This window comes from Fusarium proliferatum (assembly GCF_900067095.1).
Source record: "Fusarium proliferatum ET1 genome assembly, contig: FPRO_scaffold002, whole genome shotgun sequence".
NCBI lineage: Eukaryota > Fungi > Ascomycota > Sordariomycetes > Hypocreales > Nectriaceae > Fusarium > Fusarium proliferatum.
Genome location: NW_022194791.1, coordinates 3,236,567 through 3,260,164, shown reverse-complemented (window position 1 = coordinate 3,260,164; position 23,598 = coordinate 3,236,567). Strand labels below are relative to the sequence as shown.

The 23,598-nt window shown below is 49.1% G+C and overlaps 10 protein-coding genes across 10 annotated transcripts; 4 read left to right on the top strand and 6 right to left on the bottom strand.

The window, feature by feature from the left end:
- Positions 1 to 486: 486 nt before the first annotated feature.
- Positions 487 to 892, bottom strand: FPRO_02729 (uncharacterized protein; the record flags this gene model as incomplete). Its single annotated transcript, XM_031227137.1, has 2 exons — positions 487 to 775; positions 834 to 892. The coding sequence occupies 2 exons, from the start codon at positions 890 to 892 to the stop codon at positions 487 to 489; spliced, it is 348 nt and encodes a 115-aa protein (XP_031077604.1).
- A 2,386-nt stretch (positions 893 to 3,278) lies between these two features.
- On the top strand, positions 3,279 to 5,635 carry FPRO_02730 (uncharacterized protein; the record flags this gene model as incomplete). Its single annotated transcript, XM_031227136.1, has 3 exons — positions 3,279 to 3,428; positions 3,502 to 3,681; positions 3,734 to 5,635. The coding sequence occupies 3 exons, from the start codon at positions 3,279 to 3,281 to the stop codon at positions 5,633 to 5,635; spliced, it is 2,232 nt and encodes a 743-aa protein (XP_031077603.1).
- A 270-nt stretch (positions 5,636 to 5,905) lies between these two features.
- FPRO_02731 (uncharacterized protein) lies at positions 5,906 to 7,921 on the bottom strand (the record flags this gene model as incomplete). Its single annotated transcript, XM_031227135.1, has 2 exons — positions 5,906 to 7,480; positions 7,529 to 7,921. The coding sequence occupies 2 exons, from the start codon at positions 7,919 to 7,921 to the stop codon at positions 5,906 to 5,908; spliced, it is 1,968 nt and encodes a 655-aa protein (XP_031077602.1).
- A 933-nt stretch (positions 7,922 to 8,854) lies between these two features.
- FPRO_02732 (uncharacterized protein) lies at positions 8,855 to 11,089 on the top strand (the record flags this gene model as incomplete). The annotated part of the gene is made up of 5 exons (XM_031227134.1): positions 8,855 to 9,425; positions 9,478 to 9,546; positions 9,603 to 9,788; positions 9,843 to 10,217; positions 10,263 to 11,089. 5 exons carry the CDS (start codon positions 8,855 to 8,857, stop codon positions 11,087 to 11,089), a joined length of 2,028 nt encoding a protein of 675 aa, XP_031077601.1.
- A 160-nt stretch (positions 11,090 to 11,249) lies between these two features.
- FPRO_02733 (related to DUF domain protein) lies at positions 11,250 to 12,011 on the bottom strand (the record flags this gene model as incomplete). Its single annotated transcript, XM_031227133.1, has 5 exons — positions 11,250 to 11,342; positions 11,396 to 11,457; positions 11,511 to 11,690; positions 11,746 to 11,846; positions 11,908 to 12,011. 5 exons carry the CDS (start codon positions 12,009 to 12,011, stop codon positions 11,250 to 11,252), a joined length of 540 nt encoding a protein of 179 aa, XP_031077600.1.
- A 443-nt stretch (positions 12,012 to 12,454) lies between these two features.
- Positions 12,455 to 14,389, bottom strand: FPRO_02734 (uncharacterized protein; the record flags this gene model as incomplete). Its single annotated transcript, XM_031227132.1, has 1 exon — positions 12,455 to 14,389. The coding sequence occupies one exon, from the start codon at positions 14,387 to 14,389 to the stop codon at positions 12,455 to 12,457; it is 1,935 nt and encodes a 644-aa protein (XP_031077599.1).
- A 427-nt stretch (positions 14,390 to 14,816) lies between these two features.
- FPRO_02735 (uncharacterized protein) lies at positions 14,817 to 15,333 on the top strand (the record flags this gene model as incomplete). The annotated part of the gene is made up of 2 exons (XM_031227131.1): positions 14,817 to 14,819; positions 14,878 to 15,333. 2 exons carry the CDS (start codon positions 14,817 to 14,819, stop codon positions 15,331 to 15,333), a joined length of 459 nt encoding a protein of 152 aa, XP_031077598.1.
- A 554-nt stretch (positions 15,334 to 15,887) lies between these two features.
- FPRO_02736 (uncharacterized protein) lies at positions 15,888 to 16,731 on the bottom strand (the record flags this gene model as incomplete). Its single annotated transcript, XM_031227130.1, has 2 exons — positions 15,888 to 16,045; positions 16,101 to 16,731. The coding sequence occupies 2 exons, from the start codon at positions 16,729 to 16,731 to the stop codon at positions 15,888 to 15,890; spliced, it is 789 nt and encodes a 262-aa protein (XP_031077597.1).
- Positions 16,732 to 19,626: 2,895 nt separating this feature from the next.
- FPRO_02737 (uncharacterized protein) lies at positions 19,627 to 22,207 on the bottom strand (the record flags this gene model as incomplete). The annotated part of the gene is made up of 5 exons (XM_031227129.1): positions 19,627 to 21,097; positions 21,151 to 21,515; positions 21,563 to 21,638; positions 21,687 to 21,871; positions 22,163 to 22,207. The coding sequence occupies 5 exons, from the start codon at positions 22,205 to 22,207 to the stop codon at positions 19,627 to 19,629; spliced, it is 2,142 nt and encodes a 713-aa protein (XP_031077596.1).
- A 689-nt stretch (positions 22,208 to 22,896) lies between these two features.
- FPRO_02738 (uncharacterized protein) lies at positions 22,897 to 23,562 on the top strand (the record flags this gene model as incomplete). Its single annotated transcript, XM_031227127.1, has 3 exons — positions 22,897 to 23,010; positions 23,083 to 23,438; positions 23,490 to 23,562. 3 exons carry the CDS (start codon positions 22,897 to 22,899, stop codon positions 23,560 to 23,562), a joined length of 543 nt encoding a protein of 180 aa, XP_031077595.1.
- Between the last annotated feature and the right edge of the window lie 36 nt (positions 23,563 to 23,598).

The window sequence follows — 23,598 nt, the reverse complement described above, 5'->3', positions numbered from 1 at the left end:
TTGGGGAGACGGCAGAGGGGAGAAGTAGGGAGACTCGGAGGAAGACCCGTCGCCCCGTGTACATAGTAGCATCGAAATGAATGAGCTGCTGAGCTGAGCTGTGGCGGTGCTTGACGATGATGTCACGGGGAGGGAGAGAGGATCTTGCTTATATAGATGCAGAGGTTATGTTATAGTATAAGGTAGTATGGCTTGTGCTCCGTACAGTTAAGGACTTGAACCCGCTTTTGAATTCTTCTATATTCCAATTTGACCAAGTTTATCAATTCGACGTGCATACCATATTGCAATAAGAACCGATACTCGAAAGAGGAGAAGAGCAATATCAGATAAAACTCTGGAAAGAAATAAAAAAGAAATACAATATTGCTGCACACTTTGTCTCGCGACTATTGTTCTTGTATCCGACTCGCTGCCTCTCGACCCCAACATGCCCTTCTTCTTCTTCTTCTTCTTTTTTTCGACTGCATGTAATGTTATAGGTACTCAGTTCAAATTCGACAGGTTGGGCAGATCATGGGCCATTTGATGGCCGAGTTTTTGACCAGTTTCCCATTCAGCACCAAGTTCGGCTGCAAGGGGGTCGTTCCCATTGGCGACACCCGTAGTTGAGCCCGAGAGATGAAAGTGGCCGAAGGCGTTCTTGTCGCGGTCTCCGGATGCGGTGCGTCCCGGAAGTGGAGATCCGGGCCGGAAGCTACAGCTGGAGCAGCGATTTGATGCGGAGGAGCTGGAGCGTGATGATCCTCCATGACTAGAGCCTGAGCAGAGACAGCTAGAAAAGATGACTTATCAGTAGGTGGACAATATTGAAGGATCGTTTTGAAACAAACCTTTTGGATGACAGTGTCTTTGAGTTTGAGCTTGAGCTTGGGAGTGAGTCGGCTGCCATCTTGAATGGTTGGGACGTGTGCCGGAGGATCTGAGGTCGGGTTCTTGTTGCAGGGTACAGGGTCGATCTCTAAGTGGAATGGGATGGGCCAGCAGAGATTGAATCGAGGATGTGAAGGATGGAAAAGATGGAAGATATTGACGGAGATTATATAGAGGTTACTCTTGAGTAGTAAAAGGATAGATCTTGCGAAATAATTCTTGGGAGTGGTAGATGGAACAAACCATTTCTTTTATGGGGTTTGGCTCTTGGTATGTGCAAACCATGGGCGGACCATCTGCCTCTTATCTAGGTAGCCTCCACTGGCACAAGTAGGTAATGCTGAATGAATGAATGACCCATTTCAAGCTCTCTAGTCTAAGAAAATGGAAAAAAACCTAGCATTGGGCTGACTGCTTGGCTTCTGCGCACAATGAGATGCGTGGTACCTTGCATTCGTAGTGCGCAATTTTGCAGCACACAAGGAGAGAGTGTGTGCCGGGCTGTGTACATTGTCTTGGGTTGTTCCTTAGGTTATTCAGCAACACCACCATCCGCTGAAAGACCCTACCTACCTACCTAGGTACTGAGGTATCCAAGGCTTACAATGAGGCAATGCAGCGGCTTGGAGGTGCCACAGAAAGGTAATTCTCTTGCTTTCCGTGGGCTATAGAGGAGCAACGGATTCACAATCTAGGCAGATGCATTGCGTGCCTGCATTTGCAACGCTGGATCTTAGACACAAACATTATGTGAATTGCACTGCGACTTGGCGCAAAACACCAGTGGCGAACAATTATGCATGTGAGAGAACATACAAACAAGACCTTGCTATGAGTTCTCTTCCCTCTTGTCCCTTTCCACGGGCGTTGGTCCGCATCATTATCACCTATCATCCATGCCTACGCGTTCAGGCAGCCGTTCAGATCTTCACGCTCAAGAGTCCTGAAATAAGTCCTAACATGTCCCGATTTGGACGAGAGACGCAGCCAAATCGTCAAATGGATACGCATGTTTCAGTCAAGAAAGTCGTTAGCAACAGCCACCAACGCTTCCTTGAGGTGACTACATTTGCAGTGCATTCAAGAAAGCGCCCAGCTACTTGGTGATTGGAGGTTGAAAGTGAAAGAAGACTTATGGAAGCACAGCCAGTTCGTCAAGACAAGGCGTCCAAGACGGCAGGGGGCCGGCCATGAAAATCCTCAACAAACCAAACCTGACGTCAAATACCGTAAAAAAAAACAACCTTGTTTAGATTTGTCATGAAAAATAAAAGAAGAGCCGACGACTTTTTGACAGTATCTACACCCTTCGTCATGAGAGAGAGGCTGTGTTACCAAGAGCGCATATGCGCAATACGCCTTTGGACTACAAGGAGAATTTCGATGAATCACGAGCCCATTCTTGCTTACACAAAACGGTACCTACAACAACCTAACTACCTGACCCTGTAAGGCTGGTGGCACAATCGAGAGATGATGCAAGAGAACGGTCCAGGCACATGAACCCCTTGCTCTAGTTTCCTCACTCAATTTACAGTCGGAGCCCTCACCAGGATCCAACCACGATGCTTCAGCTGTATCTAAATATGTGCAACTTTGCTGCATTGCTGACTGCATTTGTGTCGCTTGCGTTCCGCCTTACGCGCGGCGGCGAGAGCTGACGCAGCGTTGAGATAGCGAAAATTCACGCTCGTTTATCATTTATCATTTCTTTTTTCTGTCTTTCTCGTTGTTGCCTTTTTTTTTAACGTCCTGGGCGCCGAATAAAGTTGAGTCACTGATCGAGACGCCCCCAATACGTCTTTCATCCCAACTTTGGTTCGATGCAGCTGGAGCTTTTGGAGCTGTGATCAAGGCGAATTTGAATCCTTGTTGGCAGTGGATGTCCATCATTTGTAATTTTTTAACGTGGTGAACACTATAAATCCTTTTCGAAGTGCATCCTACCTGCCTTGAAGTCGAGATGCTGAATTGCATTCTGAGAAGATATCCATCTGGATGGAAGGTGCACCTTAGAGTTGTGATGTAGTCACGTGGCCGAGCTCATCCGCGCATTGCCTATCAATGAGGCCTGCTAACAACCTGTCATTGACGGCCTGTCCTTGTCTCGCATGAACCGCTCCCTTTTCTCCTTTTTTCAACGTATCGGATTCAAAGCAGGCTCTTCCTCGGGATAGGCTATCATCTCGTGTGGTCAATCCGAAGCGCCACGGGAAACGTGGATATGGGACGACACGCCCGAGAAACGAAATGAGAGAAGAGGAAATATCAAGCAACTTGTGCATGACCTACAACGTTTGTCGCCCGACCCATTCGCATTGAACTACCCCGAGAAGAATTCTTGGTACCACCTCACTGGCTGGTTCTTGTGCCCTGGCGCAACAACTCGGCTGCCATAGCTAGAAATGGCAGCAGACGCGGATGTTGATATGGGAGGTGCCCCAACAGCCTCCGATGACATTCTAAATGTTCCCCCAAGCGGGACGAAAAGAAACGCCGATGGGCAGCCTATTGAAAATTCACCCGCAAAAAGTGATGCGCCTCGCAGGATCAGGGTAAGCAAACTTGACGAGGCTGTTTCTTCAACGCCTTATGCATAACCTGGCTCGCCCGCTAACATGACTGCAGGCACTTGACCCAAACGTGGTGAACAAAATTGCTGCTGGTGAAATTATTGTGGCTCCTGTTCATGCTCTCAAGGAGCTCATCGAGAATGCGGTTGATGCTGGTGCGACCTCTCTGGATGTCCTCGCCAAGGACGGAGGACTCAAGCTGCTCCAGATAACGGACAATGGTTGTGGTATCCAGGTAATGAAATGATCACCCATATGCAGATCCTCAAAACTTACTATTGTAACAGAAAGAAGACTTGGCCATTCTTTGTGAGCGTCACACGACATCTAAAATCACCAGCTTTGAAGATCTGGCAGCCATTGCGACATATGGCTTCAGGGGAGAGGCTCTTGCCAGTATCAGCCACATCGCCCATCTCTCCGTAACCACCAAGACGAAAGACTCAGACTTGGCATGGAGGGCCCATTATCTTGATGGGAAGCTTGCTCCGGCAAAGCCTGGCCAGTCCGCAGAGCCCAAAGGTGTTGCAGGTCGCCCTGGGACACAAATCACAGTGGAAGACCTATTCTATAATATACCGACTCGAAGAAGAGCCTTTCGTTCGCCGGCTGATGAGTTCAACAAGATCATCGATATGGTCGGTCGGTACGCTGTGCACTGCAAAGGCGTTGGATTCGCTTGCAAGAAGGCAGGCGAAGCCTCCACAAATCTATCGATACAAGCTCAGGCAACTGTCATTGATCGCATTCGTCAAATCCACGGTAGCGCCGTGGCTAACGAGCTTTTGGAGTTCTCAGTCGCTGAAGACCGTTGGGGTTTCAAAGCTGAGGGTTTCACAACCAACGCAAATTACTCTGTCAAAAAGACAACACTTCTGCTATTCATCAACCATCGATGTGTAGAATCAACCCACATAAAGAAGGCAATCGAGCAAACCTATGCTAATTTCTTGCCTAAGAACGGCCATCCATTCATCTACCTTAATCTTGAAATCGAACCAGCACGGGTGGATGTCAACGTTCATCCAACAAAGAGAGAGGTTCACTTTCTCAACGAAGATGAGATAATTCAATCTATATGTGAGCATATTGAGTCTAAACTTGCTGCAGTGGATACAAGCCGGACGTTCATGACACAGACTCTTCTTCCTGGTGCAAAAGTAATCGATTCCACCCCACAAACAGAAAGTGACGGCACGCCGAGTCGAAGAACTCCGGCATCAAAGAAGCGAAGATACTCGAATGACCTAGTGAGGACGGATACAACTGAGCGGAAGATTACATCCATGTTTGCCCGAGCTAGCCCAAACGAGTCGACTGGCTCTATGGACCGCACAGCGGATACAAGTGCTGCCCCTGAAGCTCAGGAATACGAGATAGTCGACCGCGAACTGGTGCAATGCCGACTGAACAGCGTGAAAAAGTTGAGAGATGAAGTCAGGGAAGATATACACCACGATCTGACCGAGATATTTTCCAATCATACTTTCGTCGGTATCGTGGATGAGCAAAGACGGCTGGCAGCGATCCAAGGCGACGTCAAACTGTATCTGATCGATTACGGCCGAACTTGCTACGAGTATTTCTACCAACTGGCCCTTACAGATTTTGGTAATTTTGGTGCCATCAAGTTCAACCCCTCATTGGACCTTCGCGAGCTACTTCAAGGCGCAGCCGAAATGGAGAAGTTATCTATAACCTCACCGGAGGATGATTTCGAAGTCGAAACCTTGGTAGACCGGGTAGCAGATCAGCTCATTGAGCGTCGCGAGATGCTTCTTGAGTACTTCTCTCTCGAGATATCACCTGCTGGCGAACTAGTTTCATTACCACTACTATTGAAGGGATACACACCACCTCTCGTTAAACTCCCTCGTTTCCTCCTCCGCCTTGGCCCTAGTGTTGACTGGACGGAGGAGAAGGCCTGCTTTGACTCTTTCATACGGGAACTAGCCACCTTTTACGTTCCAGAACAATTGCCAAGTTTGCCTGGTGATGCAGACAGTATTCGTGAGGAGGATATCCCAGAAGAGTTGCGGGCAAGGCGGCAACACATCAGACACGCTATTGAGCATGTCTTCTTTCCAGCATTTAAAGCAAGATTGGTAGCGACCAAGTCGCTGATGGAATATGGAGTTCTGGAGGTTGCAAATCTGAAAGGCCTCTATCGGGTTTTTGAACGGTGTTAAGAGAGGCCAGTTTGTTCTAGATGTGGGATATAGTGGTGGTATGTCATTTCGGGACTGCTAAGATTTTGAGATCAATAGTTTTAGGGGCCTTGGTGCAAGGTACTGGGACCAATCTAAAGGCACCAAGGATATATTCAGTACAACAACAGTTCAAAGATTCACAGGGGACGTATGGTAGGTACCATGGGCAAAGAAATGGAGGTAAATCAGAAATGGATCAAATGTCTATAGACTTGCGTCTAGAAAAATCAAATGCTTTTATTTAACCAATTATGCCTGGGGCTTGTTCTTTCTTTTGTATGTCAAGAAACGATTCAAGTTCAAAACGGCCTCATCGGCGCGCAGACGAAGCTCGCTGTTGGCACGCTTATCAATGCTCTTGATCATAGTTCGCACCTTGGGAACTGTCTCATCAAGGTGCTTCAGGAAGTTGTTGTTCCAGAAAACCTCCTTGTCGTATGAATAACCTTCATCAGCATAGATGTCAAAGACCTGGTTGAGGGCCTCAACTGCGTCGGCAGTTGGTGTCTCGGGAAGACCAGCGAGGAGAGTAACCAAGAAAGTACCGATATCGCGATTTCGGTCAATAGGTGCGGGATCGAGGGCCAGCTGGCCGAGGACTCCGATACACTTGACGCTGAGGGACTGGAAGGGATCCTCCAAGTTCTGGGCAACAGGTGAACCCTTTGTGGCCTGGTAGAGGGCGATGAAGCGGCGGTGCTCATCAGCGAAAGGTGTGTTGGGCCTGCCTCGCAGAGAGCGGGCAACACCCCAGGCAAGACTGGTGACATGAGTCGCGAGGTCGATGTCAGCAGTATCAGTCGCGAGAATAGGAGCGATGACCTGGGTCCACAGAGCGCGGCCAACGGGGTCCCAGGCATTTTGAATCGGTGCGTTGTGAAGGTCAGAGAAGTCGATGAGGGAGACAGACCAGGCAATGTTGTTGAGAGCGGAAAGGGCGTGGCCTTGCAAGCGAAGGGAAGCGTCATCAGTGGGGGAGAGGGATGCTATACGGATGAGCTCAGGAAGGGCGTTGTCGATGAAAGTCTTGAGGATGGGAAGATCATCGATGTTACTGTCTTCCTCGTTTCTGTCCGCACCGGTAACCATCTCCATGTCGGCTTCCAGCTCATCGTCATCCATCTCGTCATCATCTTCCTCGCCTCCCTCCTCCTCGCCGTCAGAGATCTCTTCGTCTGCATCGCCCATCTCTTCATCATCCTTGACGTCGGGCTTCTCCTCCTTCCGGGGTTCGGCTTCGGCTGATGTGTTTAATGTTGTTCCAATAGAGGCTAAAATCTCGAGGGCGAGCTGCTGATACTCGACGGGGTTGGCCCAGCCCACGGCGTCGGTCATTTGGCCTGGCTCAAATGTCTTGAGAGCCTGTGAAAGGGTGGGGATGAGAAGTGAGTTGTCAGCTCCAAGAGCAATGTCCTGGCCGTCGAGGGAGGAAAAGAGATTGTGGAGGACACCACATGCAAGGACGCCATCGCTGTTGGCGGTCTTGCGCAGGGACAGCAAAGTACCATAAGTGCGGTACTCCTTGGAGTTGACGACCTTATCGGATAGCTCTTCGTTGTCTTCACAGAGGATCATGAGACAAGCCAGAGCATCGCTTCTTAGTGAGACAATATCAGGGTTGCTGGCGAGCTCATCTGAAGTGAGTAGCAAGAGGAAGCGAGTGATGGTGGTGTTGCGGGAGATGGCCTCAAGGATGTCGTCTTGAGCTTCTGCGAGAGCAGTAAGGAGAGAAATTAGTGACGAAGCAATGCTAAGAATGGTAGCTTGTTCGGGCTTTGACCGTTTTTGAAATTCGAGGTCCTTGGAGAGGAGCATCTCGGTGATCTGTGAGTGTTAGCATGTGACCCATGTTGGAGGAGTAAATACACTCACAGATTTAGCAGCAAACTCGATAGCAGTGAGAATATCGACACGATAAAGATGGACACAGAAGTCAGGCTCCTCCTCCTGCGCAAGGATCCTCAGAATACCCCAACCAGCAGCACGGCTCTCGAGAGCAGCATCGGTGAGTGTCTGGGTAGTGATGGTATGAACAATCTGCTCACGCAGAAGCAACTTTCGGCACTTCTCATCCTGGATAATGTTTGAGATGGCGGAAGCAGCAGCAGAGCGAGACTTGGGGTCGGCACTCTTGAGGTCGTTGATGACTGGGAGAATCTTTGACTCTCGAAGAGCAGCAAGTTCAGGGTCTGAAGGAGGTTTGACGGTCTTTGCGATAGGGTCTTTACGGGCCGCGTGGCCACGGGCTCTTCGAGATTTTCCCATTGTGGTATTATATGTTGTCAGAGAATAAAAGATAGTTATTGTGTAAGTTTCACTGCGAACTGAGAGGCGACTAAAAATTTACATGAATATTTGACGGCGAATTGGATCGTGCCCCACCATGAAAAATGTCCCGAGTTAAGCCTGACAAGGGTTGTTTTAGACTCGGAGGCCACATGAATATGATTACTTGAAGTATATCGATCAGTGGCAGTTATCATCCAAATGATGGAAGTACTAATACATATCGTTCTGGCCATGTAAATATCATCTAGGTACGCTTGATCGAATACTCGCTCTTCCATTCTTCTCCGTCCTCATTTGCTTTGTTTCTGGAGGTGATGGTTTCGATATGGAGCTGTCTCATGAGGGTCGTTATACATGATGTTATTAATAAGCATCGATATTACTATCATGAAACCTTCTGGTTGCCCAGAGACATGGAAACCTAAAACTGTTTGCAGTAATTGGACCTATAGCTGTGATACTGAATTTAGGTTACCTTAGTTAGCCCAAAGGGACCTGAAGCTCACTGGCAGCTACCTAGGTACTTACTACCAACCAAACTGCAACAGTGACGAGACAAGCACGAGCCACGCTGTTCTAAGGTCTTGTCCTGGGGAAACAAGGGTCAGCAGCTACCGACCTCAACTAACTTGGGTGCTCTCCGTCATCCTCCATCATCTTCAATCCTTTAATAATCCTCATACACACATAATCGTTCAGAACAAGCGTCGTTTCTTTTGTTACACTCGCCCAATACGTCGCAACTGCGATTGATCCCTCTGCATGTTTATAATCGCCGTATAAATACCTGCCTGTAGCCAGGTAACCTTTTGATAAAACTAGCGCCCATGAGCTCTATCAACTAACCCGTCCTCTATCGACTCTTGAGCTCCAAGCGTTTCCGATCGACGACAGCTCTACCACAACAATATGACGCCTGCACGCGGCAGAACAAAGGCACGCTTCTGGGCAGGGGATGAGGAGATGGCCAATAAAAAAGACGACGACCTTCACCTCCCAGGGCATCGCTATCATAGCTCGGGATCTGGTCCTCAATGGCAGGCTACGCCGCGTGCTCCCCGCCGTAGCTCCGTCGGTCGCCTTATTTCATACCTAGTCTTCATATCGATCGTCTTCTTCATAATATACAATTTCGTATCGTCCTCCGATAGCTCGACCGATGCGGCATCAGAGAGGTCTGCGCCGGGGCGCAAACAGGGACAGGACAAGGTCTACCACAGGGGACCCCTCAGATTCCCAGAGCTCGCAGAGACATTGCGCAACATCCAAGGGACCGGCGGCGCTTACGAAAGAAACAAGAACATTCTATTTGCTGCTTCCAGCATCAACAGCGCCTCTACCCTTCTGCCAATGGCTTGTCAGATGTCGGCGCAAGAAAAGAACCATGTTCATTTTGCGCTTATGAGTAGGGAAGAAATCCCCATCAAGGAACTCCTCGAGATAAACGGCATCGACAAAAGCTGCAAGATATATGTACACGGTATGGGCTTCTTCTCAATGCTGCCGGGCCTGTCTTCTAATTACTTGTGTAGATGCCCGCACTGACTATGCTTCCACGTCTTCTGAGTTGAGGCTGAAACTTGCTGCTATCCGTGCATTCTGTAAGCTCCAATTCGAACCAACCCGTTACACATTTGTCTAACAAAATTGTGTAAAGTCTATATTGAGAACTTTATGCACCCTCAAGCAATTATTGTTGACTCTACCCAGAAGGAAGAAGATTACTTCCTCCAAGCCATACGAGATCAGATCACTGGGACGAGGTCTGCTCTTATAGAGCTGCCAGAGAAGCCAGAAACTCGTCTTGCGTGGATCTCCAAGCTTGACGCCTCAGCATTGGCTGGTGAGTAGCTCTCACTGCTTCTCGCTACCATGTATACTCACTAACTGTTATCAGCCTGGAACAAGGTGCATTTCGACATATTAGTCCAGGCACCTCCCGTTGGCACTGCCAATCTACAAAGACTCCTCACCTCGCTGCGCAAGGCCGATAAGAGTGCCCTGTCGGTTCCCCAGCTAACAGTCGAGCTACCTCCAGTTGTAGAAAAGCCATTGGGAAACTTCTTGTCTGGTTTCCATTGGCCTTCCAAGGCTTCTGGACAGCTCCCTCAATCGCAAATGCTCTCTCTTCGCCATCGAATTTCGTCACGGAAAATGGATGAGGAGGAGAGTTCAGTTCGATTTTTAGAATCATTCTGGCCAAGCAAGCCGTCACACAATCATGTGCTTGTCCTGGCAGCTCACACTGAGGTCTCGCCTCAATTTTTCAACTGTACGTGATCTTCTATGCCTAAACAGGCAGCACTGACATAGCCAGATGTGAAATACACCCTTCTTCATAGCCTATACTCACAATCCTCCATTCTTCAGGACTGGAATGAGAACATCATGGGCATCAGTTTTCACTCGCCCAGCACTCTTCTTGATGATACAACACCCCTAACAGTCCCGCCAGCTGAAGAAGCGGACGAAACGAGCGGCTCAAGTCCCTTCTTTTGGCAGGCCCCAACTAGCGATGCTGTTCTGTTCATGGGAGACAAATGGGTTGAGCTGCATGGCTATGTGTCACGCATTCTAGAAAAGCAGCAAACAGGAACAGAAACGCCAGCCTTCTTAGCCAAGAAGAGTACGAGCAAGAAACATCCGGCCTGGTTAGAGTATGTACTTCAGCTATCACAGCTTCGGGGGTATGTGACTCTGTATCCGAGACCGGAAACAGCGAGCACTATCTTGGGAGCACACAGCGACCTTCCAAATACTCCAGAGGAGTACTTGGGCGAAGGGGATGAAAACGACAAGACCGGAGAGGCAGACAGTGCAACGTCAAAGTTCGACCCAGCATCCCCTGTCGATATGCTCACGACATTACCTCGTGAGGGTGACCTACTAGCATTAGGTGACTTGCCACTCATTTCGTGGAATGGCAAATCAACATCACTAGCAGAGCTTGAAACGACCTCAATGGAGCTTACAAAACAATTCCGTCAAGAGGTTGGCGGGTGTCCACCGACCGCCGTAAACGATGAGGACGAGTTTGGACAGCCAAGGCACAACAAAGACGCCAGTGATCTCTTTTGCAAGAACAAGGGCACGGCCAGTGCAGATACAGCGACTGAAGTCAAGGATCTCAAGGAAACAGCATAAGGAGCTGATTGCTATTCACAGCCGGAGCCAAGATATGGACGGCTTTCATTTTCACTATCTATTGTATGGGGTTTTGCATGGTTGGTACTGGAAGCTAAGGCGCTATTGAGTAACGAACATGTATTAATGCAATTTCAAGGATTCTTTCTGGGTACATATGTCAAGAATTGGATGATGATTGCTGTCGAACCTTGGCAATGACCAGCAGGATGAGACAGGTGCCTATGATTGAGACTGCTGTGAGACTGAAAATCTGTATGATGTCAGTACATAATCACCGCGTTTGTCATACATTGACAAACTTACTGCATGAGTCTTCCAGCCAATCTGTACAATAGCCGCCCGTTTGCTGTACTTGTTGACCGTTGCTACACAGAGCGTTAGTTCGGCGCATGTGCTACGTCGTAGTAGTAACACTCACTTATATAGTTACCCATCCCAGCAAGCAGAGTCAAGACCGAGAGTCCCCAGAATATCGTCCCGAGAGGCTTTGCCATTCTCAACTCTAACGGTGTGGCTTCGTTCTTTAAGTGGAACGAAAGTGTGATGGCTACCGAGACGATGGCCATGTATATCGATAACCGAAGGTATGAGAGGAACGCTATGTATAAGTATAAGACTATGGCATGAAAGAGACAGCGGAACAGGATGTGTACTCCTCTCATTGGCGCAGTGATCTCGCGCATCACTACTCTCATTCTCTACTATCAATGGTCCAAAGATTGGCCAGTGAAAGAAAGGTCTATCCTCCTCCTCGCTAAAGACACAGACTGTGAGCCAATCCATTCATATAGTTCTCCTGTGCAACTTTCACATACTCAAGCTCACTGAACTCAATGGGTCGAGCTAGGTTGGTAATAGGCGCGCAGCAGGCATGGATAGTGAGGTCTTCATCATCGATGTTCGCATCATGAGAAGCCATTTCGACGATATGACGAACAAAGTAACAATTCGATGAACAAATCAGTCAGACCGATGCTGATTGATGTATTCAAAGCCCACGATAAGAATGTGAGCATGTGAGGTTGGGTGTTAGTAGAGGAAGGTTGATGTGGTTGGTGGTTTCGGGGCTCGGCCGGATACTCAGTTCGTACCGATTACCGGGCTTCACTCTGGAAGCACTAATTACCCTATAGCGGAATCCGGAATTCTATCATATTAGCACTAATGGCGTGACCTTTGAAGTTCTATGTATTTGACTTTTCATTTCATCTCTATTCTACGATAGATGTTTTTGAGGTATCCTTGTTACCACTGGCTTGTCTATTTTGAGCCATATTGTAAGAGGCAACCAGCCTCACATCTCCTAGGACGTGTAGAATAACTCATAAGTATGGCATACATCACGTAAACCATTATCTTCCTTTAAAAACCCCATATTTCATGCCATCTATTCTCATCAGTTCTCAATGGCCCATCAAGTCGTCCAAATCTTGCTGCCCGTCCCGTGTTGGCCTCAGGAAGACACAGCCACTCTCTTACACAGTCTGGCACCTCTTCCTTGACATGAGCAATGCAGATCAACGCTTGCTGGTCAGAAAGACCTGGGATCTTGACTTGATCAGACTTGTAGACGTCACTCTCGATGATCTCTTCGCCTCGATATGTTTTGGCCTCACCTTGTTCAAGGAACAGCGTGCATTTGTCTCGTACTGCATCATCCATGCCGCTAAAAGCTTCATCAAGAACCACAACATCTGGGCTCTTGATCATTGATCTGACGAAGAGCGCAACACGTTGTGCGCTGAAAGACAGACCGCCAAACATGTAATCATCCGCCCAGGAGAGGTTCTCGTGCGATGCCGAAGAATAGCTTGGATGTAGTTCGGGAGCAAACCAGCGAAGGGCTGCCTCAACCTTCTCTTTGGCTTCACTGTCTAGCTTCGGCGTCGCTCGAAATGTTTCTGACCAAGCATTCTCAATCACTTGGCGCACAGTCAAGTTCCGAGGCATGTGCTGATGAACTTCAGGGCTCGAGTGTCCAATTCTGGACTGGATGTCCCAAAATGTAAGTGGCCGCTGGCCTGTACCAGGTTCTGGGAGACGAGATCGCCCGAATAGTTTGATGGGAAGAGAGTAAGACTGAGGATGATCCGAGCAGAGCAAAGATACTATGGTTGTTTTGCCTGAACCATTAGGACCAAAAACTCCCCAACGCTCACCACGTCGAACTGTCCATATCAAACCGTCTTTAGAACCGTCAGTGGTTTGCTGTGTCCAGTTACCAAGTGCAATTTTCCCACGATACTGAACTTTGCAGCCATTCATCTCAACGAGGGGCTCGGCTTTGGGATTTATCGGCTCAAGCTCCTTATATGATGCTTCCCCTAGATCACCAGAGGCTTCTGTAGAAGCACTTGATGGCAGTACACGACCGATATCAACAAGTGAATGCAGCGGTAGCCTCTCATCTTCTGTAAGTCCACCCTTTCGGACTCCACGGACGTACTTCTTGAGACCGTCAAGAACTTCCTCCTTAGGCCCCATGGATCCCACTTGGCAGTCTGTTCTTAGGTACACGAGGTGAGTGATCCAGTCAGGGACAGGATCCTGTGGTCGTGCACTAAGAACAAGACGCGGGCTTGCTTTCTCAGCCAGCGAGTGTAGTAATGGGCTTAAACCTGAGACTGTAGGCGGGTCCAACCCCATGAAAGGCTCATCAAGTAAGAGAACTTCAGGCTTGGTGAGAAGTGCACGAGCGATACGTGCCCTTCGACCTTGCCCGTTACTAAGAAAAGAGACCGGAAGATCTAGCAGGGGCTCAAGCTTCAGGTCCTTGACAACTCGAGAAAGAAGATCTGGCGAGATAGTAGCCTCATCCTGGCTGGGTTCCATCTGCATGGGATTGAGCTCTGTGTTGCCCATGAGGAAATCCCTTAGTGAGAAGTCCGTAATCTCCCGTCGCGACTCATATCGCGCAGAGAGATAGGCACTCGTTGCAACACCACCACCGAGCGCTCCTCCAATCTGCTCAGCATCGAAGCCCACATACTCGATTGCCTTTTGCGGCGTTCGTAACCGCTTGGGTACTTCCTCAGTAGAAAGGTAGGGATATGATCTCGCAATAGGTGGCTCGCAGAGAAACCTACCCCTCAGAGCCTGAAGAAACGTTGTTTTACCAGACAGAGATGGGCCTACAATACACCAATTTCGAGGTGAGTTCGATGCAGAAGCCAACTCAAAGCTTAAGTCACTAAAGAGAGGTGGGTTTGGACGTGATGATGCTGAATTTGGATGATGGCGATAGAATGTGCCATTGGCAATCCGAATGATCGGAGGACGAGTCGGAATTGACCTCATGGTTGCATCAGAGTGTCTCTGAATAGATAAAAACTCATTATCAATGTAAAGGAGAGATTGTTGTCTCAAGGCGAAGTCGGAATCTTTAAGTAAGTGACGATGTCTGCGTGGGTCTCATTGAGCAGAATGGAAGCTGGGGTCAGTGATACGTTAGTACCTTCTGCCGGACCTGCAGCTTGCTCCCCGGAGCCGGGACAAGGTACGTACCCTCAAAGTGCGGCAACGCCAGCGCAAGGCTGCCTTAAGCTGGAGCTTTCATCATCAACCGCACGTTGAGCCTCCCATCTATCAATCAATCCACCCGCCCATCAGCGCCGCATCATCTCCTCCGCGGAAACAGTCTAAGCTTTCACTAAAGCTTCAGCCTAACGACTCGTATTTCTTCCACCGCACTCACTTCTTCCAAGCAACAACCACATCCCTCAAAATGGTAAGCTCCAGCACCCATCCATCCTCACTATCACGAGAGCTAAATCTTCTGTCCAAAGTCTCAAGCAATGCGTATCGTCCCCGGCAACTCCAACGCCCAGACCTACACTCACATTTCGCACACATCCTCCGCCCCCTCCGCCCCGGGCATCCACGATACTCTCCGCCACGGTGTCGGCGCATCCCCCTTCGACTCCAAGTCCACGCCCGCCTCTGCTCATCCCCTCGAAGCCCGCCTCAAGAACTGGGAGGCTACTCAGGAGGCTCTCAAGATGGAGACGCTTCGACGCACCTATGGCATGGCTGAGCCTATTCGACGTGGCATGGAGCTCAAGATTGTTCAGAACGGCGAGTGGCGGCCCATGGCCCTCGGCAATGGCCTCCCCAGCGTTCACGAGGATATTCTTAGGGGCCGTGATGCTACGATTACCTGGGAGGACGTCTTCACTGGCGATGAGACAAGAGCCGTTGCTGGATTCCACGATGAGATGGAAAAGAAGCTCAAGATCCAGTAAACAAGCCGGCTGGCTGTCCCAAAGGAAACCATGGCACAACCATCTCCTTGTATACCATAATTACAACACTTTAGACAGGCTCAAGAAAGTTAACGACCAAGATGACCAACGTCTGTTCTTCTGCTGAGAAGATGGATGAGACCATGCAATCGCAACATAAATGCTTTCTATACTGCTATGAATGCGCTGTGATTGATAACGCGTCGACGAATATGCCGAAGAAAAAGAAGATTACAGAACCAAAACACAACCAAGCCCATAACTCAGAATACACAATGATACGCCAATGTAGACTCCGGTGTCCCCGTCTCCCACACAGCAGAAGCGTGACGCCTCTGCTGATAAATACAATAAACCAAAGAAAAAGCTATAAGGAGTGAATGAGTGTCAACCGAATGCTCATCAACTAAAGTGAAGACTACGGTGGCTAAAAAGACCCCGCCGACTCAGAACGTTGAGTGCATGAGGGTCTTTGGACTTGGCTCATCTCGTAAGAGCATGCGTTGAGCACAGTCAGTCTGGAAGTTGCCTGTAGTAAACAAAGTGGCCTTCACTTATAAAATGATGCAGCAATTGCTGTCCCGCGAACGTTGGCCATCACCACCGCTCGATGAAAGGTTCTTATTTCCCGCCTTAGGTTCTTCCTCATCAAGATCCTGTGGCCGAATGCTCATATGTACAACATTGGGGCTCTCGGTTGAAAGTTGATATTCTATAGGGCGGTTAGCAAATCATGGTCCTTGTCTCAGGTCGACGGCGAGCCTTACTTTTCAATTGCTCCTTATCATCTAGGAGCTTTCCAAAATGAATGAGTCTAATGCTGCTGGGACTTGCTGGTTTTGCTTCCCAATCACTGCGCCATTCGCGCAATATCAATTCTTTGAGGGTGTAAACGCTGATACTGAAGGGATCCGGAAGGCCACTCTCCGTCTGGTCTGGGATATCCACGCTCCTCCGACTCAAGTACTTAGCATCTATCTTGTACGGATGTCGGCTTCCTGAAGTAAGGAGAAGGGTAATGGTGCAAACGGGTCCGTCGGAGGAGCCCCCTGGAATTTCTCTGATGTCGTCTACAGCTGGTCCGATGCCCAGATTCGAGTCTTGCTTAGTAGGTGGTGGAGGAGGAGCAGCCGTATCCTTCTCCTTTCCCTTCGATGAGGCTGCAGCAGTGGCTGCTGAGTTATCGGTATTCTCGGATGTAGCTGGCGCGGCAGTAGACGGTGCTGGCTCAGTTATGACGGTCTTATCTTCGGATTCGGGGGCGTGATCGGCAGGCGCCTGCTCGGAGGATTGGGCAATGTTTTCCATGGCTACCGCATCGTTAGGCTGTTCGAGCCGTGAAGTTTCAACAGGCGTAGCCTTACCACCACTCATGGTGGAGTCCGCTGGAGCCGACATACTGGGTGAAGGGTGATGGCGGCGCGGTAAGGATGTGATCTGAGGTCACACCACGCAAGAAAGGGAAGAACGCGAGAGGAAGAGCGGCGTAAACGAGTGGTTTGTTCGCTAGCAGTGAGATTTGATGCGAATTTTGCGATTATTTGACGATGTCGAACCACAGATGCGTATGAAAATGAGGAATGCGAAAGTGGATGGAAATGGAGATGTGGATGAATGTAGTCGGTATCCGTAGCGTGGCCAGGTCTCGGGAGCAAAAGTGAAAGACGTCAAGTTCGCTGGGAAGATGGCTAAGGATGGATCGCCCAGGCCGGGGGCCGCAAGACCGGGGGTGGGGCAGTGAATGGCCCGGAGTCTCGTCCACCCAGATAAAACGCTCAGACAATAAAGCAGATGCAAATGCAACGCGACAACCAGGCAGGGCAGAGTTGAGGAACGCGGGTCTGCAGTACGTAGTAGCAGTGAATGGCTTCGTGGTGCAGCGCTGTGCCCCAAGGCAAGCTGATGGGGAGACAGTGAATGAACAAGCGAAGCAAAACAAAGCAGCCAAGGAGCCCTGGGCGGCCAGCGGCTGGAGCGTGGAGCCTGTGTGGAGTGAGAGACGGTGCAACAGAGTGGACTTCTCTTGTCTTTGGTGGTGTCGCTGTCGCTGGACGCTTTGCCTGACAGGGAACGGGGAACGGGGAACGAAGGGGCGCTTGGCTTGAGCTAGGTAGACGACTCCCTTGCAATTGTCGGAAACAATAAAGTGACAATGATGAGAGAGACGGGCAGGGCGACTCGGCAGTGAAAGCGGCCGCGCTGCTTTGTTGACAGTTGTTGTCGATCAGTTCAACCAAGTCGGATTCGAGGCACACAATTGATGGCAGAGATAACGAGGCCGTTGAGAATACCGGCAAAGTCGGTTACCGGATACACGATAAATCCTGAATGCGAGAAAGTAGCCTACTGTAAGAAAGCCAAGATACCTAAACAAGGTAAGTTCCAGCCCAGGCCGAGGTGACGACACCAAATACAGTGCTGTATCCGTGATCCGTGAACTACTTGGCGGGCAGATGTTGGCGCTCACTCAAAAAAAAAGTTCAGCGAACCGATTTGTGCCAGTCGGAGGTATTAGTTATTCAGTGATAAGAATGAATCAGACGGAATGAAGTCGTTATTTGTTTGATCGTTATTTGTTTGTGATGATGAACAAGACGATGGCAAGACTTGAAAACAAAGTCAACGGACGTGAGTTGCCAAACAAACCTACCAGACGCAACAAACAGCTACCTGTACCTTAGGTAGGGAGGTGAGGCAGTTGCCTTCAGTTCCGTTCGGTAGGTACCTAAGGTACTAAGGTAGGTTAGGTTTACTGGTAAAAGGGAAGGGAAGGTACCTGCCCTGGCTCTACCACCTTACACAACCTGGGCTGAGTCGGGTAGGTACATAAGCAGTAACAAAGTCAGTAAAACGCTACCTCAGCTAATGAATGCAGCCAGAACATGACGCTTCCCAGTAATAAGATTCCCCGGTATAAGTCATGTCCCTTCTAGAGCCTGAGAGTCCGTTTGTTGTAGTATTTCAAGTTTAATTCCTTCCATATGGCTGACAATCTGAACAATATGTCATGGTGTACTCCATAGGTATACACGGAGTTTATTCTCAGTGGGTGATAAGCAAAAACCACTGGTAGGTAACGTAGAAAAGGTGGCGGCTGTGGAAGCCGGCTGTGCCGCTTCCAGGCGACTTGGCCCAGACCAAGCAGAAAAGAAGACCCCAGTGGCGCAAGCCATCTGTTTGGGACACTGTATGTCGACTACCTTAACTAAGAGAAAGCTACCTGTTGAATATGGGGAACTACTGATGACTAGGACAAACATGATGAACAACTTTGGTCCAATCTCTATGGGGTGAATTATCTACGATATCATTTTCAGCGGCTCTCAGATGGATTGCTCTTTTGGCTCTCCTGCTTAGGTAGGACTATTAGGCTGTATTCATGAATCAGCGAGCCACTTACACGAAACGTATCGTATTCTACCTACCAACCAATCCAACATAGTAGGTAAGCTATAGCCAATAGTCGCGTATTCAGCACATCTAAGGGTCCTCAACTGGCTTGCACCCCTCAAGATCTCATCACTGGTACGCCTCGGAGCTTGTTCCTGAATCCCCAAAGTTCCACCGAGAAAAAGGCACAAGGAACACCCTCTCCCAACGGTCTAGTACGGCCGCTCACACACCGATACATCGGATATATCCCGCACAAGACCACGGATTCGCCCACTTGCATACATTCAGAAGGTCCTTACAACTCATCAACGACATGTCTCTCCCCACTGTCTTTATAGACCAGACCGGACCAGACCAACAAGCCAAGTCCCAATCTAGCGTACTCCAGACTTCGCCTCAACCCCCCTGGTCAAGTGTGACCTCTGGGGGAGGTTTTGGGATACAATGGTAGGCTCTGCTGATGTGCTTCGCCCCAATTGACATTTGGAATAAGGTTAACGGGCCAAGCCGAATCGAGTCTACGCCGTTCCCCGGAGCAGTCACCCGCAGATTCCTCCCTTCAAATCGAGAATGTGAGAAAGATGGGGTAACGGAGAAATTTGTAGATAGCCTCAGTGCCAAGAGCTAAGATTCTTCGAATGAGCGTAACAAAAAGGATGCTCAAAGTCTCATGAAGCAGAAGAGAAAAAAAAAAGACATTCAACATAACTTGTAAATATGAGAGTGTCTAATAATTTCATCCAAGTATGAAGCAACCTTTGGGCGGATCCTGGAGCTGGACGCACCGGCAGATTGTACTCCCACAAGTTCCATCACAAATTCCTGCCTAATACGGATATCCTTAAACGGCTTGGCTTCTGACTATGCCTCTCATCGCTAGTATACAAAGGTATCACTCACTCATAGCACTAACAAATCACCATTGCTGCCAGCACCCTGAGCTGGTTGAAGAACCGCTTGAGGTGCATGTGCGCTCACCACGTATCCCGTCGAGTGGCCATTACCTCCTCCAAAGACATCATCCCCTTGGTCATGCATCGGCTGCATCTGCTGCTGTGTTCCGATACTTGAAAAGTAGGCATCTGCGTCGTTGACTGCTTGCGCGAGGTCCCCTTGGCCATTGCCTGATGTTGGGTTTCGGCTTCTTGGATCAATATCAGTTGCCGCTCCGGCGTTGCCAAACATGCTTATGCTCTTTTGGCTATCTGCAGCAACAAGAAGGTTTTGCTTCTGCAATGCGGGAGAGTCCTGGAGTTTGCGAGGTCGAGCAGATCTAAACACGGTCTGCACTGGTTTCAAATAGACCGTGGCTAGAGTTCCCACGTTCAGACACATCTCCTCTAGCGTTGTCGAATCCAGTCTTTCTGACTCAGCGGTAATGGCTGGCTTCTCCCCCATCACGATCTGCTTCGCCGCATTCATATCTGTAGACAACAAGCGCCAGTACATATACGCACGGTCTCGAAGATCAGGGTTATCCGTCTCTTCAGTTGCCCACTTCAAAACCTTGGGGACCAATTCTTGACCCTTGGTTGGCCGCTGGATGAATAGCTTTACTGTAGCTGTGAGCAAGGCCAACTGCACTTCGACAGGCTCCTCTGCGAACGAGTACAGGAAGTCTTCTAGCAAGGCATCGCTGTTCTCAATCCGATCTGCGTATTGGCCAATGACCCAAACCATGGCTGCCTTAGCCTCGGGTTCATCGAGAGAATCCAGATGCTCGCACAGAGTGCTGATGATGGACTCATATTGGTTGGGATACTTTCGGAAGATATTTCGGATAACCACCGTAGCTTCCTGCACGATATATGTGATCTTGGTTGCTACAAGCTCGAGGAGCAAGTTGATGCATCGTCGTGCAGCTGGCTCAATCTTAATTGCCAACTTGCCGATAGCACGCACTGCCTTGCGAACGAAGTGGACGTCAATTTCAGTGGCGTATTCTCGCAATTCCGTCAACACCTCATCGATATTGTCTTCATTGGCAAGCATGAAGATAAGTTCCAGCTTTGTGACCTTGACATAAATAGGATCGTTGTACTTGCAGAAAAAGACACGGATATCGTTTCGGAGCACTTCCGGTCGTCGCTGGAGAATCAACAAAGCATTTCGCAAAGCGAGGTACTGAACTTCAGGACCCTTGGCGAGAAGTGTGACCAGGGGTGGTGATAGCTTCCTACAGAGAGCCGAGATTTGCTTCTGATCGGCGATGTAATTCATCAGATACAGAATCACCCGAATGCAGGTCAACACGACAGACGAATTAGAATGCGACAGTCGTGGTGATATCCGTTCCGCTAGGAGTATCGCTTCTCCGGATTCTTGTGGCACATAGGACATGAGAGCCTCTAGGATATATGTCTGACCCCATCTGTGGACACAAGATTAGCGACAATTACACAAATGTGCTGCGATTGATCTTACTCGGAGCAATCAGGGAGAATGGCCACCATCTTGGAGGCATTGCTATAATCAATGGTAAGTTTGATGGCGTCACTGCGTTCCCAGATATCCATGAGTCCAGCCAGAGCGCTCGCAACAACTGTGGGGTTGTCATCCCGTAGCAAAGAGTTCAAACGATCAATGAGGTCTGAGTTCTCCACCATATGACGGTCATGGTCGTAAAGTTTGGCTACGCAGAAGGCAGCCGTCTTTCGCACATACGGATCATTGTCCTTCAGCATATGCTTGACTATTGGTACAGTAGCCTCAACAAATTCTCTGACATGAATGTAGGACATTGTTCGGAGAGCTAGTGCCCGTACCAAAGGATTGTGGTCTTCCATATCCTGAACTTCGTCAGTACTACTCCTAGAGTGGTCATGGGCAAACTGACATGTTCTAGTACAGGGATTGCCTTTACAGCGATCTCAGGTCTTATCCTGGCATAGTTGACCAGAAACAAGAAGCACCTATTTGATATAAGCTTCTGAGCGAGTTCCAGATATCGAAATGCTTACATCTTCTTGATTTCCAAACTCTGGATACCCATGCATCCAATAATGTCGGGGAATAGGGCAACCATGTCATTATTACTCATAGTCATATTTGCGACGATCTTTTTGAGAGCAATCTTCTTGCCCGTATAGGCCTTGTCCTTTTTTCCTCCACTGTTAAGCTCGAGGCGTAGCTCAGCAACTTTGCCCTGCATATTATTTAGTCTCGGGCCATCATAAAGTGACTTTGGGGGCATATATGCGAGAAACATGGCGGCCATCACATGGTTCGCGGCGCTGCGACACCATGTATCGACAGTGACATTGAACAGGAAATATGATCTGATGCAACGAAGGCTTTTCGCGCATCAAGGTCTGCGCAAAAGTAGAAGGGGATAAAGGAGACACAAAGTCGAGTTTCAGTCAAGTGGAGGTTCAAGGACTTATAAGACCTCAGGTCCTACGAGGCTGAGACATGATAGAAGGACGGGAGTGCTTACTCGAGCAAACAATTTGGAGTCCCCTCCACCGGCGGAGCTCGACATGGTGTTGTACTTGTATCCCAAATAAAGACTATAAGGCGACTGGGACTGGGTTTCGGTAACGTTGAATGTGGAATAGTCGCCCTATACCTGACAGCCCCTCACTTTGAATTCTTCCAAGTATTTTCAGCCGTCGTTTCGATATTCACAACCTCATTGGGCGGGGATGCGTTGCCCAGCGCAAAGAAAGTCGTAGAGGGTGGATGGTAAATGGGAGGGGATGGTCACATGTGCGCCAGATGACAACGGTTGTTTTTAAGGCGCTGTGATGTCGCTTCTCGATCGTGAATTATCGTTCTGAGGCTTCTTTGGACTTGGGGAAGCAGGAGAAGCGTAGGTTTCCTCGGATTTTGTTTGCGACGTTTATTGTGATCGTATTTCGAACGTTCACGTCTCGAATCGGCGGCGTCGGAGTTGGGAAAGGGGATCACTGGACTCGAGTAATGTCAGCCAAATAGGTGCTGATAAGATAGTGGGTTGCAATTAATCCGAAATTGCAGGTGCCACAGCTACGCCACATGCCGAATATGCCACATGGGGGTGGGCTACAGTCATCAACTTAACCCAATCAATCCACGTCAACGTTGCCGCCACGAGCTTCCGACATCAACCATTAAACATCCTTGCCTACGAACTTCAATCCCATATCTTCAATCTCTGTCAGCGACTTTCGACAGCACACGCGATATATCATGGCTGGCCCTTCTACCTCCCCTATCTGGGTCTCTCAACTCGAGAGCCCTCCTGCTGCCAAGTCCAAGCAATCTGGTGTTCAGGATCCTCCTGGCTTCAGCTCCGGAACAACGGTCACAAACTCCAAGGCACGCGAATTATCTATCGCGCGATCAATAATGACCCAAGACTAACACAGAAAACAGAAGAACAAGGATGCTGTCAAGGTTCAGCCCCGCAAGCCCCCGACTACCGCCGAGATGGAAACCTTGAAGCTCAAAAAGGCCTGGGAAGTCGCGCTGGCTCCTGTCAAAGGTCTTCCCATGACCGCCATCATGATGTACATGTCGGGCAACTCTCTCCAGATCTTCAGTATCATGATGGTCTTTATGGCATTCAAGAACCCTTTGATGGGCTTGATGAACACGAACCAGGCCTTCGAACGCTTCCAGTCAGAGTCTCTTTCCTCCCAATTGTTGCAGGTCAAGTTTGTGTATGTGGTATGCCAGCTGGTTGCGCTTGGTGTCGGAATCTGGAAGATCAATGCCATGGGTCTATTACCGTAAGTGTTTATCTCCGTATGCATCCTTCTTACATTGCTGACACTGTCTAGAACAACACGATCCGACTGGCTGATGTGGGAGACGCAAAGAGAGCCCCTGGAGTTCGCTGTGGCAGCATTATAGCCTGTCTATTGGTACGATAAATGACTAGATAAATAA